This window comes from Peromyscus leucopus, chromosome 22, assembly GCF_004664715.2.
Source record: "Peromyscus leucopus breed LL Stock chromosome 22, UCI_PerLeu_2.1, whole genome shotgun sequence".
Classification (NCBI taxonomy): domain Eukaryota; kingdom Metazoa; phylum Chordata; class Mammalia; order Rodentia; family Cricetidae; genus Peromyscus; species Peromyscus leucopus.
The window spans coordinates 153,408-170,746 of NC_051081.1; the positions used below are offsets into that span (position 1 = coordinate 153,408).

Genomic DNA, 17,339 nt, shown 5'->3' on the forward strand with positions numbered 1-17,339 from the left:
ACTTCCTTCTTGTAGGACAATGGCGGGAAGGGGGGTCGGGCCCTGGACTTGCAGGGAAGGAGGACAGGAGGTGCCCAGGGGCCACGGAGAGCACAACAGAGTCCTGCTGACCTTGGCCCCAGTGGGGACAGACAGCCCCAGTGGGGACAGACGGCCCAGTGGGGACAGACGGCCCCTGGGCCACCAGCACTCCAGGCCCTCACTGTGTCTGCCTGTGTGTCTCTGTGTCTGTGTGCCTCTGCACCTCCCTCTGTTTCTGTTTCCTAGTTTTCTGAACTCTCTGTCTCTCTCTGTCTCTGTCCCTCTCTGTCCTCTGTCTCTGTGTGTCCCGTCTCTGTCCCTCTCCCCGCCCCGCCCCTCCTTTTCTCCTGGTCTCCCCACTCCTCCTCCCCCTCTGGCCTGCCCACAGTTGTCCCCTCTACACTGTGGCTCTGGCTCCTACTCGCTCTCCCCCACCGTGAACAGGATGCCCCACTGTCTTGCAGGTGGAGCCAGAGCTGAGAAGAGTGTCCTTTGAGATCTTCAAGGAAAGCAGGGACCACGCCTGCAGCCCACAGCGCACCTCAGCCTGCCAGGCGCCTGCTGACCCCTCCCCACCTGGCCGTGGCATAGCAGGAAGCCGGGTCAGGGGCTGGGAAGCAGCCCATTCACCAGCCCGCTGCCCCCCACCCGGGTTAAGGGCCCAGCTTCCGGGGAAGGGCCCGTGTCTTGGAGTCACCTTCCTGCACAGCTTCCGGGCACTGGCGCATGCTGGGTGAGGGGGGCGGGGGGATGGGACCCAGGCAGCCACAGTTCTGAGTCCACACACCTGAGTCTGGTGTCTCAGTCTGAGTCTACTCTCTCTGTGCCTCGGTTTCCCACTGTGATACCAGCCTCCTCCTGCCACACACCCTGCCATGGGTGCCTCAGTTTCTACTTCTAAGAAGATCCTGACAGTCTGCAGGCTGGGTAGGGGTCAGGGGTCATGGCAGGAGCAGACAAAGTCTCACCCTGTGTAGTTAGGGTTTCTGTTGCTGTGATAAACTGCCATGACCAAAGGCAACTTAGGGAGGAAAGTGTTTATTTCAGATCATGTCCTTCATGAAAGGAAGCCAAGGCAGGACCCTGGAGGCAGGAGCTGATGCAGAGGCCATGGAGGGAGCTGCTGACTGGCTTGCTCCCCATGGCTTGCCCAGTCTGCTTTCTTTTCTTTTGTTTTGTTTTGTTTTTTGTTTTGTTTTGTTTCGAGACAGGGTTTCTCTGTGTAGCTTGGCACCTGTCCTGGATCTCACTCAGTAGACCAGGCTGGCCTTGAACTCACAGAGATCCTCCTGCCTCTGCCTCCCGAGTGCAGGGATTAAAGGAGTGTGCACCACCACTGCCCGGCTCAGTCTGCTTTCTTATAGCACCCAGGCCCACCTACCTGCCCAGGGATGGCACCACTCACAATGGGCTGGGCCCTCCCATGTCAATCATTGATCAAAAATACACCTGCACAACCCAACTGAGTGGTGGCAGCGGCGGCGGCGGTGGTGGCGCACGCCTTTAATCCCAGCACTCGGGAGGCAGAGGCAGGTGGATCTTGAGTTCGAGGCCAGCCTGGGCTACAAAGCGAGTTCCAGGATAGGCAGGGATACACAGAGAAACCCTGTCTGGAAAAACACAAACAAACAAAAAAAAAATACCCCAAAGGTCTGTAGGTTTGACCACAGACCAACCTGGTGGGCATTTTCTCCAACTGAAGTTCTCTCTTCCCAAATGGCTCTGCTTATGTCAAGTTGCCAAAACCCGAGGCAAGCACACTCCCCATGCTGGTGGAGACAGACTTCAAGTGTCTGAAGACTGGGCCTCCACAGGGGCCTTAGGAAGGCAGAGGAGGGGGAGGCTCTTGGAGACTGGAGAGAACAGAGCAGTGGAGCCAAGGTCCTGTGGCCGCCTGAGGCGGGAAGGACACAGGACTCGAGCCTTCCTTCTCCGGGTGCGGCACAACCCTGGGGGTGTCGATATGTAGACCGGTGCCCCTCGATACGGGTCTGGGCCAAGGGCAAAGCACGGGAGGGACAGTGTGCCGATCTTGGAGGAAGGTGGGCGAGAACTCAGCGCTGAGGCCCAGGGTCTACCCCAGACATGTCCAAAGCCGGCCAGCTCCAGCCCCCCGGCTCTGCTGGAACTGCAGAGGTCTTGTGCGATAAAAGGACACAGACGGGGGTAACTGACACGTCAGGCAGAACAGTCCCAGGAGAAACCCCGACTCCGGGCGCGACCGCAGGGGACCCCACCATCCAGAACCGAGTCTGGCCTCTCTGCCGCCCCCGTGTGGCCACCTCTGGAAATGAAGTCAGAGCTCGAGTCGGCCGGGGTGGAGCCGTCTAGGACTGGCTGATGTCCATGCACTTGACCCACCATGGTGACCCCAGCCTCTAGCCTCAGCCTTCCCGTCCGTAGAACTGGGGCCTGGAACCTTCCCAGACCTTCCCTGCTTGTCCTGCGTTCCCGGGTCCCTGACTCTCTGCCTCCTGCGGAGTGGAGGTCGGGCTGGGAAAGCCCCCCGGGAAACTCCCACGGAGTAGGGAGAAGGGGGAGGAGAGGCAGGGTCTCAAGACGGCGGGAAGCCGCCAGCCCGCTGCTATTTAAACCGCTTCCCTTGGCGGTCACCAGACAGAGGGACGACATGGAGTGCAGCCTGGTCCTCCTGCTGGCCCTGGCCATGGCGCCCTTCCAGCTTGGCGGTGGTGAGCAGGGGTGTGGGGAGGGGAGGGGGTTTCGGGAGATGAGTGAGCACAAGAGAAAGAGCTTTGGGGGTGCTCTGAGAGACCAGGGCTTTGAGGGGCTGGCCCGGGGATGTGGGGCTCTCTAGTCAAGGCCAGGGACCTGGGGCAGGGGTCTAGAGCCCTGGGGTCTCAACCCAGGGTCAAGGGTCAGGACTGGAATCTGGAACCCAGTTGCCCCAACATGAGATTAATGTTGTTTCCCCTCAGGCCAGTCCCTCCATGTGGATCCCCCTGATCCTGTGGTGGCTGTGGCCAAAGACACATCCCTCCGGCTCAACTGCAGCCTGCCCTGTGACGAGGGTGTCGCCCAGGTGCAGTGGCGTGGCCTGGACACCCACCTGGGCAATGTGCAGAACCTCCCGGGCAGCAGCATCCTCTCCATACATGGCCTGCTGACAGACGCTGGCACACGTTTGTGTGTGGGCTCCTGTGGGGGCCGAAGCTTCCAGCACTCTGTGCAGATCGTGGTGTACGGTGAGGCCACTCTGCCCTTCTAGGTGCCACCTACCCAGGGTATCAGGACCTTGCACCACACCAACGCCATCACCCACCAGGTCCCCTCACCCCACACCCACAAGGCTGACACATCCGCCCTTCCTGTCCCAGACACCTGAGGCACAGAGCTCCATCATCACCCCAACCAAACCTACCTCCTCCGCCTGGCTCAGCCCTGGGCCCCATCTTCCATCCGCAGCCTTCCCAGACCAGCTGGTGGTGTCTTGGTCAGGACAGGACCAAGAGGTGTCCTGCACGGCCCACAACATCTGGCCCCCAGACCCAGACATCCTCTCCTTCACCCTGCTACTGGGAAACCAGAGACTGGAGGGGGCCCGGGTCCTGGAATCAGAGCAAGAGGAGGAGACGCAGGAGGCCGAGGGCACGCCGCTGCTCCGAGCGACACAGCGCTGGATGCTGCCCGCCCTGGAGACCCCTGCCCCCCCTGCCCTCTACTGCCAGGTCACCATGCAGCTGCCCAATCTGGTGCTAACCCACAAGAAGGGAGTTCCAGGTAAGTCCCCGGGGCCCACCTGCCTCTGAGCTGGCTACTCCGGAGCTTGAACCAGGATTGTGTGTCCCCACCTGGAGAGTCCCAAGAGAATTGGTCACAGTATCTGCCCTGTGGGGCAGCCAGAAAAAAAGACTAATTCTAAAGATGAGGGCCTACTCTGTGCCAACTCCAAAATGATAGCTCCATCATTTTCTGTCTGTCCTGAAAGACTAGGATGGGGCCAACACTCAGTAGGTGCTTGATAAACACTGTCAAGCAGACTCGGGGTAGGTCCAGCACTCAGTAGGTGTTCTACAAATGCTAGCCGAGCAGATTCACAGGACTTGGCACACTATAGGTGCTTTATAAACAGTGGTCAAGTAGACTCTTAGAAACCTGCATCCAGTAGGTGCTTTATAAACAGTGGCCTAGCCTTTAATCCCAGCACTCAGGAGGCAGAGGCAGGTGGATCTCTGAGTTTGAGGCCAGCCTGTTCTACAGAGTGAGTTCCAGGACAAACAGAGCTACATGGAGAAACCCTGTCTCAGAAAACCAAAATAAATACATAAATAAGCAGGGACTGGAGAGATGGCTCAGAGGTTAAGAGCACTGGCTGCTGTTCCAGAGGTCCTGAGTTCAATCCCCAGCAACCACATGGTGGCTCCCAATCATCTATAATGAGATCTGGTGCCCTCTTCTGGCCAGCAGGGATACATGCAGACAGAACACTGTATACATAATAAATAAATAAATAAATAAATAAATAAATAAATAAATAAATAAATAAGCAAGCAAGCAAGCAGTGGCCTAGTAGACTCGGACAGGACCCAGGAAGCTCTGTCTGTGTCTCCATCTCCTGGCCCAGCCACTGTGATGCCCTGTGTCACTTGAGTGACAGGGGAGGGGGGGGTGTTCTGTCCTAACACTGGGCTGCAGATGAAGAAACTGGGGCAGGAGAGAGGCCAGGGGCTACAGAAGAACATTCTGTTTGCAGTCCTACAGAGCCGGACCTCACCAGAGCCCCCCAACACCACCTCTGCCAAGCCCTACATCCTGACCTCATCACACACGACTGAGGCCAGCTCCACTGGGCTCCCCAACAGCACAACCCTGCCGTCTACCCCTCCTCGTTCCACACTTAGCCCCAGGACTCTGAGCTCCGCTGGAACTTGCTCTCCCGAGATCCACCAGGACCAGGAGGCAGTCTGGCAGCTACTCTGTGAAGCATCCTGTGGGCCTGGAGTGACTGTGCGCTGGCTCCTGGCTCCTGGCAACCTGGCAGCCTACCACAAGAGGGAGGCCGGGGCTCAGGCATGGCTAAGCGTGCCTCCCCCAGGTCCCATTCCTGAGGGCTGGTTCCAGTGCCGCCTGGACCCCGGGGGGCAGGTAGCCAGTCTGTATGTCTCCAGTCAGGTGTTCCCAAAACCCTGTGAGTGCTGGGGCCCTGGGAGGGATGGACATATGGGATTTAAATGATAGTTGGGGCGGGGCAGTGGTGGCGCACACCTTTAATCCCAGGGGGCGGGGGGCGCAGAGCCAGGTGGATCTCTGTGAGTTCGAGGCCAGCCTGGTCTACAGAGTGAGATCAGGACAGCAAAGGCTACACAGAGAAAAAAAACAAAAAACCAACTAGTTGGGTTTCTGTGCCATGCCTCAGCTCAGTATGCTTCCCTGGCTGTGAAAGAAATTAGACTTCCACGCACCTTGCAGACACAGAGATTCTGTGAAACTGACGGTAAAGAGAGATGACCAGATAGGAGTCGGTTTCACATGGCTGAGGCTGGCCTCAGACTTGGTGTGTAGCTGATCCTCTTGCCTCAGCCCCGTAAGCGATGGGATAACAGGGGTGCACCACTACACCTGTTTCAATGGTTGGATTTTAAGACACATTAATTAGCTGGGGAGTCCACTCTTAAACCACAGGGCCGATGTACAGTTCCCTCGGTGGGGGCCGCAGGCACCGGGGCTGATGGTACCCTTTTTCCTACTCTTCCAGCCTCCGGCATCACCCTGTGGGTTGGCAGCTTGGTCCTGGGGCTGCTCGCGCTGGCCTTCCTCGCCTACCGCCTGTGGAAACGCTGCGGGCCGCGTGTTCCCCCAGACTCCAGCTCATGCACACTCCTGTGAAGCTGGGTTTGGGGCAGTCAAGGCGTCAGAGTGCAGCCCCTTCCCTTGGTGGTCAGCACATCTACAGGTTCCTTCCCGCTGCTCGCCCGGCGCAGAATAAAGGCCCCCTATCTGGCCACTGCTGTGTCCTGTCGTGCTGTAAAATAGAGAAGCTTTGCGCATCTCTCAGGCCTACACCCGGGGGCCCTGGAGACAGGCGGACACCCCAGTCTATCTTGGCAGGCCCGAGCAGGATGCTAGGCTGGGAAACGCCTGCGCTTCCTAAGAGCAACTAAGGAGGTGCCCAACGGCCTGGGGAAAACGTACTTGGGGGGCGTAGCTTGGGCAAACACCGAGATGGGGTGTGAGGGGGGCAAGGGATGAAGGTGACAGGCAGAAGGGTCCTAGAGAGCCACCACACAGTTACAGCAAGAGCATCCCCCCAGTGGTCAGGAAGGGTAACTAACAGCCTGGGGGAGGGCGGGGAATCTGGTGGAGCCTCGCTCCCGGCGAGCTAATCCTTTCAGGAGGCCAAGTGAAGCCAAAACCCCAGCCGAGTGCGCCATCTGAGACTCAACGCAGAAAAGGATTGAATCCCGCCCTCAGTCCCAGATTCTCGGTGGACGAAGCCCCACGCGCGCTTGATGGGGTTTCTCTGGTACCCGGGGAGCCTGGTTGCTAGGAGACCATGCTTCCGAAGACTTGCCCTCTACCAAGATGGCAAGCAGTCGCGCTTCAAGCCAGAAACCAAGCCCTTCCTGGGGGACCATTTTGAAGTCTGGCAAGCTCATGACTCCGGACCGAAGTTAAGAGATGCAGTCACGGAGTACGAGCAGAGGCGTAAACGGAGAATGCCGGTTAGGGCACAGGGGGATAGGCAGCCTGTGCCTGTCCCTGCCGAGACCCCGTCAGAGAGGAAGCCGCTCCTCTGCCCTCAACAGAAATGGCCGCCCAAGGAGGATGCTTTGTCGGCGCCGTGAATTATGGCAGCGCTTCCGGCCCCGCTGCCCTCAGCAAAGATGGCGGCCGTGGAGAAGCGGCGGCCGGCCGTGGCACCTGCGGCCGGTTTCGCGGACAGCGGCCGCTCGTCGGTGTCTCAGGCGGCGGCGGCGGCCGAGAGCGAGGAGGATTTCCTACGGCAGGTCGGCGTGACGGAGATGCTGCGCGCCGCCCTGCTGAAGGTGCTGGAGACCCGGCCCGAGGAGCCCATCGCCTTCCTGGCGCACTACTTCGAGAACATGGGCCTGCGCTCGCCGGCCAGCGGCGGCGCCGGGGAGCCGCCAGGCCAGCTCCTCCTGCAGCAGCAGCGCCTGGGCCGCGCGCTGTGGCACCTTCGCCTGGCTCACCACTCGCAGAGGTGCGGACCGATGGCGGGCGGGGTGCCCGGACTACACCTCCCGACAGGCCCCGCGCGGGCTGGGTTCCACCGGCGCGGGGCCTGTCGGGAGGTGTAGTCCGACCTCTTTTCCCGGACCTGGTCCGTTTGGGGGCGGTGTAGCGTCCGGAATACAGCTCCCGGCATGCTTCGCGTAGCCTTCGGCCGCTGTGACCGCGGGCTGTGCTGGGAATTGTGGTCCTGGTAGGAGGTATTGGGAGTTGTAGTCGTACCGATGATGATGGCCTAGTGAGTGGGTTTTTTGCTTTTGAGCTTGTGCTCGGTTTCTCCCCGCAGCCCAGGGTTTTGGAGGTCAAGAAGCCATCCCTGCGGTCAGAGCGTAAATAGCTGCGGTGCTTGTCCCGGAGACGGGCAGCCTGTGTGCTGAGGCTCCACCCCGCAGTATGGTCCTGAGATGCACCCGCAGGGCACAGGCTGGTCCAGAGCCAGGCGTGAGCCGTGCAGGGAGGCCTGGAGCTCGGCAGTTGCTCTGTGCCCCGGTGGGGAAGATGAGTGAGGGGCACTTCAGTGCAGTGGATGGGGGAAGTTGATCAGTAGGCGTCATCAACCAGAGTGAGAGAGTGGGTGAGCTGGTATCTGGGTCTCAGCACGGAAGTGGCTTTCCAAAGGGTGCATGGAGGAGGGCTCAGAAGGTGTTGGGCAGCAGTGACCCCGGCTTTCCCCAAGGGAGTGAAAGTCCAGGGAGCGTTCCTGCTGGTTCTCTCCTGGAGTCCCAGAGAAGCTGCAACAAGTCGGGCAGAGCAGGGTGGATCTGAGCCAAGCAGACACCTCTGCACCAGGGGCAGAGCAGGGTGGATCTGAGCCAAGCAGACACCTCTGCACCAGGGGCAGAGGGCTCGGGACCCCCAGACTATGGCCAAGAAGGGAAGGGTGGAGCAGGACGAGCTGATGGGGCCGGGGGTACGGTCGGGAGACCAGTGGTTCTGGAAGGTTGCTGATCACTTGGTGAGGAGCTCGAGCAAGAAGGTGGACAGAGTCTCAGCTGAGTCGGCACTGGAGTGTGAGTGGGGAGACTAAAGGCCTCTGTGTGGCAGGCTTTCTTCTGGGCCACAACGAGCTCCCAAATCATGACACGGAGACTTAGTTATGAACGCTCGCTCGACCTTAGCTTAGGCTCGTTTCTTGCTACTTCATCTGCATTTTGCCTCGGGCTTTTTACCTTTCATTCTGTTTATCTTTTCCTGTTTCCTCCTGTCTGGCTGCCGCCTGGCCCCAGACATCGCCCTCTCTCTCTCATTCTCTCTTCTCTCTCTCATTCTCTCTCTCATTCCTAGATTCCTCCTCCTATTTATTCTCTCTGCCCGCCAGCCCCACCTATCCCTCCTCTGCCGAGCTATTGGCCATTCAGCTTTTTATCAGACCAATCAGGTGTCTTAGGCAGGCAAGGTGAAACAGTAACACATCTTTACATGTTAAACAAATACGGCAGAAACAAATGTGACACATATTTGCCCAGTTAAATCAATATTCCACAGCAGAAACAAATGTAACACATCTTGACATAGTTAAATCAATATTCCACAGCAGAAACAAATGTGACACATCTTGACATAGTTAAAGTAATATTCCACAACACCAGCACAGGAGCAAGCCCACAGGCCTGCACCCCGAGGTGCCCCAGGGAAGGAGGAGCCAGGAACAAGCTGCCTCCTAGGGCATCTGTCTAGACGAGAGTCTCCCAGAGCTGTGGGGGATCGGCCCCCACCATTATTTACCCCAGAGACTCTGGAGGATTGAGGGATAAGAGACTTAGAAATAGAGAGGAAGAGAAACAGAGAGAAAACACAGGACAGACTCGGGTGGGCCTGGATCCTTAGCCACAGGCCCAGAACTTTATTCCAAAGGTCTGTTGATAGCAATGCTAAGGGGTGGAGCCAAAGCCCTCCCCCTTGCTAGTTACAGTCACCTGGTGCCCAGGCCCGAGGTCCAGTCAGCCTCCTGTGCAGCCCTGCAGGGTACAGCACTAGGAAACCTCGTGGGCTCCAACACAAGGGTGAAAAGCAGTCAGCTTAGTGATTTAAAACAGGAACATTGTGAGTTGAAGTCACAGGCCGCCTGAGGCTCCAGGGCAGGGTTTGTGACCATGTCACCAGGTCTCTGTGCCCTGCCAGCCGCTGGGTCCATGCCTGGCATCCTCTGACATGGCCTCATCTTAAGCAGCTGACCATGAAAGCTGTGTGTTTACCACATTCTGAGGTTTGTGGATGTGAACTTGGGGGTCACTGCTCACCCCAGGACCTAGTCTTATACCACTAACTGGGCAGCTCAGGACAGCAGGGGACATGGAAAGGAGCCAGCAGGCAGGTGGGGTCCCCAGAGATGCAGCCACGGGTGGACCCAGAAGCCACAGCGTGTCTGTGTCTGATGTCACAGAGCTAGGCCTCTCTTCCTCCCCCAGCCACTGCTCCCCACTTCAGACCCCATGACGGATGTCTGTGAAGAGTGGGTCCTTGCGCAGTGCTCAGCCTGGGCCACCACACATGGCGGCCGCTGACACCCGTCAGCAGGGCCGCTTCTCTGGAGCTGAGGGGCCACGCTTCTCAAGTCCCTCCAGGCCTCTATATCGCCTGGTGTCCCCATCGGCCACCTCCCAGCAGCCTGTGCGCGCCACTTAAGATCACTCTTCACCCCAGGTGACTGAAGCCTTGGCCACGACGGGGGAAGCCAGGAGTCAGACCCGTGCGACAAACCCCTGCACACCTTCCTGGCTACTGTGTCGCTGATAGGGCAGGGGAGGGGCGCTGACCACACTGTCCCTAAGCTGTCAGGGAGTCATTTCTATGATCAAGTACAACGTAATGATCTAAAATGACTGAGTCACTAGCTGGTCACACTGAGGACAATCCAGCACACGCCTCCCCTCGGGCACAGCCACTCTCCATGAGGCACCCCAGACCCTGCAGGGTGCTCAAGAGCCAGGAGCTCTCCGAGTGTAGAGGAGAGCTGGAACAGGGGTATGTGCTCCCCCCCCCATCATCCAGCCCCACCCCAGAGAAAGACGCTGGCAGGAGGAGGGAGGCCCCGCTGCCTGCGCACAGCGTGAGCACTCAGCAGAAAGAACTGCAAAGCGGAGCCGCAGCCCATGCTCCCCAAGCTCTGGGGCTCACCACCTTGTCTGTGCCCCCTCACCTCTCAGTGACTCAGTGGGGATCCCCAGGAGAGGATGTGAGCCATCCCAGAGGTGGGTGTCCTTGTGCCAGGCGTGATTACCCGACCTGTGGCTGTAAACAGCCATCCCCCCAAGAATCTGGAGTTGCAGAATGGGGTTTGCACTCCTTGGGTAAGCAGAACAAGGCTCACAGGCAGCAGCGTCAGAAAGCCAGTGACCCTAGGAGACAGGTCTGGACCTGGTCCAGGAACAGAGCAAGGGCCCACCCAGGCCTTTTACCCCTGGAGGTCACTGCCAGAGAAGGCAGGATCAGGACAAGAGAGCTAGTGGCTATAGGTCAACCGGAGTATCAGTCAGGAAGAGCTATGTTGTGCTGCTATGACAAACAGTCCCAGAGTCTCCGTGGCTCTTAACACAGCTGGGGCCTGCTAAGTGACCTTCACAAAAGACACACGGTCTGTTCTCTGGGTGTCTGCAGCTGGATAGGATTTATTAAGCACCTACTACATGAAGGTCTCTAGAAAATGAAGCATCCAAGAACCCCCAGGAGGTCAGGATGGAGCAGACCACCCTCATTGTGAAGCTGAGCCACACAAGGACCAGAGTAAGGTCCACTGCCAGGCAGTTACTCTCTGAGCCCTGCAGTGAGACTATCGGCCTACTCAGAGCCTCGATTTCTCACAAGGCTGTGTTCATGATCACCACTGTGGCCCACAAGAAGGGACCACACCCTGGAGTCAGGGGAGGAACTGCCTGACTCACCATACCCTCTCTGCTCACTAGCCACGGGTTCATGTCAGAACTGGCCACTTTGTGTCTCAATAAAACTGTAATTACAAGACATGGTGGAGACGCAGGGAGAATGTGGGTTCAAGGCTCAGCTACTGAGAGACTTTGCTTCAAAATAAACAGCTGGCTTGTCACAGGACGGCTGCACAAAAACGTCACAGTAAGGCTCAGGTGTGTGCATGATGGCAGTGAGGACTGGCGTGCCCTCCCCTGCAGCCGTGTGCTGGGGGCACAGAGCTGAGAGACGCCCCAACGTGTCTGCTGGTGGTTGAATGGCACAGTGCATTCTGTACCCGGTGCATTCTGTACCCGGTGCATTCTGTGTGCCGGTGTGGGGCCCAGCTGGCAGAGCCCTCATTAGCATGTGCAAGCCACTGGTTCCAGGCCCAGCACCACATAAAGTGGACACGGTGCACTCAGGATGTGGAGGCAGGAGGATCAGACTACATGAGACTCTGTCTCAAACAAACCCCGATGGCTCATCCAGTAAAGGTGCTTGCTTGAGGAATTTTGATGACTTGAATTCATTCAGTTTCTGGAAGCCATGTGGAAACAGAAGTGACCCAACTCTAAAGGATAGCCCTCTGACCACCCACACATACAGACACACATGTACATGTATGGTTACGACTAATAAGAAGTTGGTTTTGTAACAAGGTCTCACTGTGTAGACCAGGCTGGCCTCAAACTCACAGAGATCCTCCTGCCTCTGCCTCCTGAGTGCTGGGATTAAAAGATTGCTCTACCACTTCCTCTTTTAAATTTATTTATTTTTATTTTATGTGCATTGGTGTTTTGCCATGGGTGTCCAGTCCCCTGGAACTGGAGTTACAGACAGTTGTGAGCTGCAGTGTGGGTGCTGGGAATTGAACCTGGGTCCTCTGGAAGAGCAGTCGGTGCACTAACCACTGAGCCATCTCTCCAGGCCTGCTCTACCACTTTCATCTTAAATATTCTTTTAAATTTGATTTTATATGTATGGGTGTTTTGCCTGCAGGTATGACTGTGCACCATGTGCATGCCTGGTGCCTCGAAGGCCAGAAGAGGGCGTCAGATCCCCCAGGCCTTTGAGCTACAAATAGTTGTGAGCTGCCGTGTGGTGCTGGGAATCAGCCCCGTCCTCTGCAAATGCAGGCCTACAGACCAAACCATCTCTGCAGCCCTGTAAATAAATCTTAAGAAAGCAGCTGAAGAGATGGCTCAGTGGTTAAGAGCACTGGCTGCTCTTCTAGAGGACCTGAGTTCAATTCCCAGCAACCACATGGTGGTTCACAGCCATCTGTGATGAGATCTGGTGCCTTCTTCTTGCAGGCAAACACACAGATAGAACACTGTATACATGATAAATAAATCATTAAAAAAAAAAAAAAAAAAAAAAAAAAGCAAACACACACACACAAAAAAAAAAAAGAAAAAAAGCCGGGCGGCGGTGGCGCACGCCTTTAATCCCAGCACTCGTGAGGCAGAGGCAGGCGGATCTCTGTGAGTTCGAGGCCAGCCTGGTCTACAGAGTGAGATCCAGGACAGGCGCAAAGTACACAGAGAAACCCTGTCTCAAAAAAAAAAAAAAAAAAAAAAAAAAAAAAAAAAAAAAACTTAAAGCAAACACTTGGGGTTCCTCCATGCCTGGTGCTCTGGAGGGAGGGGCAGACAGCTGGATTGCTGGGGTGCCGGGAAGGTCTGGAAAGGCTCCGGGTGGCCAGCCAGGATGCAGGGCCTCATGACACCCCACTGTCCCCACAGGACCGCTTTCAACAACAACGTGAGCGTGGCCTACGAGTGTCTGAGCGCCAGCGGCCGCAAGAAGAAGCCTGGGCTGGACGGGCGCACATACAGCGAGCTGCTGAAGCGCGTGTGCAGAGACGGCGGGGCGCCCGAGGAGGTGGTGGCACCTCTTCTGCGCAAGATCCAGTGCCGGGACCACGAGGCTGTGCCGCTGGGCATCTTCCGGGCCGGCATGTTGTCATGCTTTGTGCTGTTGGAGTTTGTGGCGCGCGCCGGCGCCCTCTTCCAGCTGCTGGAGGACCCGGGCCTGGCGGTGGCCGATCGGCGTGTGGGCCAGGCCGTGCTGGACACGCTGGAGGGCGCGCTGGGCACGGGAGACCTGGCGGCGGCGCCCACACACTACCTAGAGGCCGGTTCCCGCTTGGGCCCCGACAATCTGGCACGTGCCCTGGACAGGGCGGCGGCTGGACGGCGGCCCAGCGCACCCATGTCCCGAGAGGAGTTCCTGGAGAAGGCTGCCGCCCTCTTCATCGCCAAGGTCAAGCCGGTGGGCTGAGTCCAGGACACACGCACACCCCGCCACCTCCCCGGGAAGGCGTGGACTTGGGATCTGCAAACCGGTGTCCAGACAACCTGCACAGGGCCCTCCCCCAGGGAGGGGGACCTGGGTGGACCCTGCAGGACCAGCACCTTCAGCTCAGTCCCCTCTGTACTGGCCTGTCTTCCCTACTCACAGAAATAAAATCTGAAAAGACCCAGCCTTGCTGGTCGCCTGTGTGCAGCTCCCTAGCCATTGCCAGGCACTGCAGGTCCCTCTCAACCCAAGGTCCCTCAGGATCACCAAAGAAGATGAGGGGATATTGGGAGGATTTTCCCAAGGACAACATATCTCTGCTGATGTCAGAACTTGTAACTTCCTTAGACCGCCAGCCCCCAAATCATAAGACGGAGACTAATTATGAATGATCGCCCTTAGCTTGGTTCTAGCTAGCTTTTTTTCTTTAACTTAACCCACTTCTGTTCATCTTGTGTGCTGAGGCTCCTTTACCTCATCTACTACTGTCCATCCAGCTTTCAAGTTTCCTCTGTGTCTGGCTGACTGTCCTCCGGTTGACTGGCCCCCTTTTCTCTCTGCCCGCCAGCCCCACCTATCCCTCCTCTGCTGAGCTATTGGCCATTCAGCTTTTTATCAGACCAATCTGGTGCCTTAGTCAGGCAAAGTGAAACAGTAACACATCTTTACAGAGTTAAACAATTATTCTGCAACACAAACAGATGCAACACATCTTTATAGAGTTAAACCAATATTCTGTTCCACAACAAGAACTCCACTCCTAAGGTCCTCACTGGGGATTCTAGGCGGGGCTCCACCACAACCACAACCCCAGCCTCTCACCTGCCTCTTATTCTAGGCGGGGCTCCACCCCGACCACGCCCCCAGCCCCTCACTGGGGATTCTAGGCGGGGCTCCACCCCGACCACGCCTCCAGCCCCTCACTGGGGATTCTAGGCGGGGCTCCACCCCGACCACGCCCCCAGCCCCTCACTGGGGATTCTAGGAGGGGCTCCACCCTGACCACGCCCCCAGCCCTCACTGGGGGATTCCTGGCAGGACAGCTGGCAGGAATCAGATCTGCCCTTCCACCAACTGAACTCAGGTCAGTTTTGGCGGCAAGTGCCTTTACCAGCTGAGCCATCTTACCTGCTCCAGTTATTCTTTTGTTTTGTTTTGTTTTGTTTTGTTTTTCGAGACAGGGTTTCCCTGTGCGCCTTTCCTGGAACTCACCCTTGTTATTTTGAGACAAGGTCTCACTAAGTTGCCTCAGCTGGCTTGAACTCATGACCCTCCCGCCTCACCTTCCCATCCAGCTCGAGTGACACCAGGTACCACCTTGCCCAGCTGCATGGATGCTTTCTAAATCCCATGACTGAGTAGAGACCGGATGAGCCTGTCCCATCTCTCAGCATTTCTGGGACATGAGCCAATCAACACTGACTAGATGAGAGATTTCCAGAAACTTCCTCGGTGCCCTAACTCCCCTGGGAGCTCTCTCGGCAGGTAAGAGGGAGAAACTTCTAGAAACTTCCTCGGTGCCCTCTCGCCATGGCCAGGACACCAGAGTGACAGGAATAACAACCTCACAGCCTCTGCTAGCTCAGGAATGCTATCCTGCCGACTTGGCTCCCCTGCTGTATGAAGACGCCCCTGGGGCTGGGGGGAGGGTGCGCCGAGCAGAACCTGGATGCCAGGTGAGGGTGGGGTGGGTTTGGGGCGCCCAGCAGTGAGCAGACCCGATGCAACCCAACCGCAGCTTCCTGAGCAAGGCCCCTCCCGTTCTCCACCTCCTGGCCTGCACCAGTCACAGATCACCCCATGACCTAGGAGGGTGTCCCTGCAGGTGTCAAGCAGGGAAGCATACCTCTCGAGAGATGAGAATGAAAACCTGCAGTAGATTGACTTCACCAGCCTGGACCAGACTTCGGGAGTCAAATGCCCCGAGGTTCATTGTCAGCATATTTAAAACAATGCAATTTGGGGAAAGGTTTCCTAGGTACAATCAGTGAATTCCAGGTGTAGAATAAAGCTTAAGGTGTGACTAGGAAGAAACTCCTTTACAAAGTCCATGTGACCATGAAGGTGGGTTCTATAGTTCAAAGGCCTAGAATCTAGTGTGGTCTCTGAGAGAGAGAGCGTAGAAATCAGCAGGCCATAGAGTGCTTTAGACATCTCCCCTAAGGATGGGTAATGGTCTAGGGAGGGACTGTTATTTATTAAGTGGCACTGTTTACCATGCAAGAGAAGCCACAAGGCAGAACAAAACCCACTATAAGAGTTATTAAGGGAAAGGAATAGAAAGGCTGTGCATAGGTCTATGGAATGACTGCGCAGGAAGAGAGAGAAGGAATAGGTGGAATCCGCTTTTATAGGCACCCACACACATACGCACACATGGGCTTATGTAGCTACGCCACACATGCAAATAGATTACATGTTCACGCAGCGCAAGGATTACATAGGACATAAGGCCCTAGGATGACTAAGCATCTTGCCTGGCTACTGGACAGGGCATGCACAGTCATGTAGCTGGGGGAGTGGCCAGGAATCCTCACAGGGAGGAGTCTGGAATAATCATTCTGGGGTCTTCCTCTATAGCAAAAGGTGAGTGATGTCTGCTTCCACAGATAGCAAAAAGGTCACCAGGTCTTTAACAAACCCACTCTCAGCCTTCTGGATGGAATACAGGTATTTGATTTTATCTCCTCCAATGAGGAGACTCCCCTGTGTGGTTAACATTCCTGGTTCTCTTAGTGCATCTCTTTGAGTACAGGACCTCTGTGCCCCCAACAACTCTCCTGTAAACTGTAGCCTGAACCTCTGGAGACAAGCTGGGATGCTTGACTAGGAGGCCCTGGATTGAACTCTGCAACCATCTGGTCACCACTAGGCATGGAAAGAGAGTTGGCACTGAAGACTCGGCTGAGGAGTCACCTGGATTTTTGTTTTGTTCCATTTTAATGTCCTCTCTGTTATCAATTATTGTGCTGAGGGAACACCGAGGGTACCCCGCGCGCAGGGAAACATGCTGGGCAGACATACACCATGCAGGCATGGCAGCGGCCACTAATTCACAACCCAGATGCTGCATCCGTGTGGAGAGTTTATTATAATAGAGCGATGAAGAGAAAGATATGAGGGAGAGGGAGGGAGAGAGGGGGAAAGGTCGAAGGAGTGCACTTTGTGGGAGGAAAAGCAGAAGAGAGAGGAGGGGGAGGAGTTTTTCCTTAGAATGAGGCGTACACCATGACGTAGACCATGACGTACACCATGCGGGCAGGGCAGCGACAAGGGGTGGGATTTCAAGGGGCGGGTCAGAATAGTGACACTCTCCCTCACTCTGTCCAGACACTTTGGCCTCTGGCTAGTTTGGATTCTCTCCTCTTCAGGGCCTTTCCACGTCCGTTTCAGTTTCCTGTGACACTGTTCCCCAGTGTGGCTCATTCCTAGCACACACCTTTTTTTTTTTCCCCCCCAAGACAGAGTTTCTCTGTGTAGTTTTGGTGCCTGTCCTGGATCTCGCTCTTTAGACCAGGCTGGCCTCGAACTCACAGAGATCCACCTGGCTCTGCCTCCCAACTCCTGGGATTAAAGGTGTGCGCCACCAACCGCTGGCCCTAGCACACACCTTTAATACAAGAGGTTTCTGCTTATTGCAAACAGTATTAAATAAAAATAACATTCCATAGGTGAAGAGGCAGAGCAAGCAATCAGTAGACAGGAAGTAACCACAGAAGGTAAGAGAGAGTCAGGAGAATGGATAGAGAGGCACACAGGAAGTGGAAGAGGAGGGACATTTGAGTTTGAGGAGGTTTTGAGTTTGTACACTGGCTGAGGAGGAAGGTCAGTAGGGTGCTTTCTCTGCCTCTCTGAGCTAGAAGGCTTTCACCCCAGCATCTGGCTCCAGAGTCTTTGTTGGT

At 56.4% G+C, this 17,339-nt stretch overlaps 2 protein-coding genes across 2 annotated transcripts; both read left to right on the plus strand.

The window, feature by feature from the left end:
• Nucleotides 1-1,757: 1,757 nt before the first annotated feature.
• On the plus strand, nucleotides 1,758-5,882 carry Madcam1 (mucosal vascular addressin cell adhesion molecule 1). The gene is made up of 5 exons (XM_028858581.2): nucleotides 1,758-2,711; nucleotides 2,958-3,224; nucleotides 3,445-3,759; nucleotides 4,733-5,167; nucleotides 5,735-5,882. The coding sequence occupies exons 1-5, from the start codon at nucleotides 2,384-2,386 to the stop codon at nucleotides 5,863-5,865; spliced, it is 1,476 nt and encodes a 491-aa protein (XP_028714414.1). The 5' UTR covers nucleotides 1,758-2,383; the 3' UTR covers nucleotides 5,866-5,882.
• Nucleotides 5,883-6,735: 853 nt separating this feature from the next.
• Nucleotides 6,736-13,614, plus strand: Tpgs1 (tubulin polyglutamylase complex subunit 1). Its single transcript, XM_028858579.2, has 2 exons — nucleotides 6,736-7,201; nucleotides 12,882-13,614. The coding sequence occupies exons 1-2, from the start codon at nucleotides 6,828-6,830 to the stop codon at nucleotides 13,417-13,419; spliced, it is 912 nt and encodes a 303-aa protein (XP_028714412.1). The 5' UTR covers nucleotides 6,736-6,827; the 3' UTR covers nucleotides 13,420-13,614.
• Nucleotides 13,615-17,339: the final 3,725 nt, after the last annotated feature.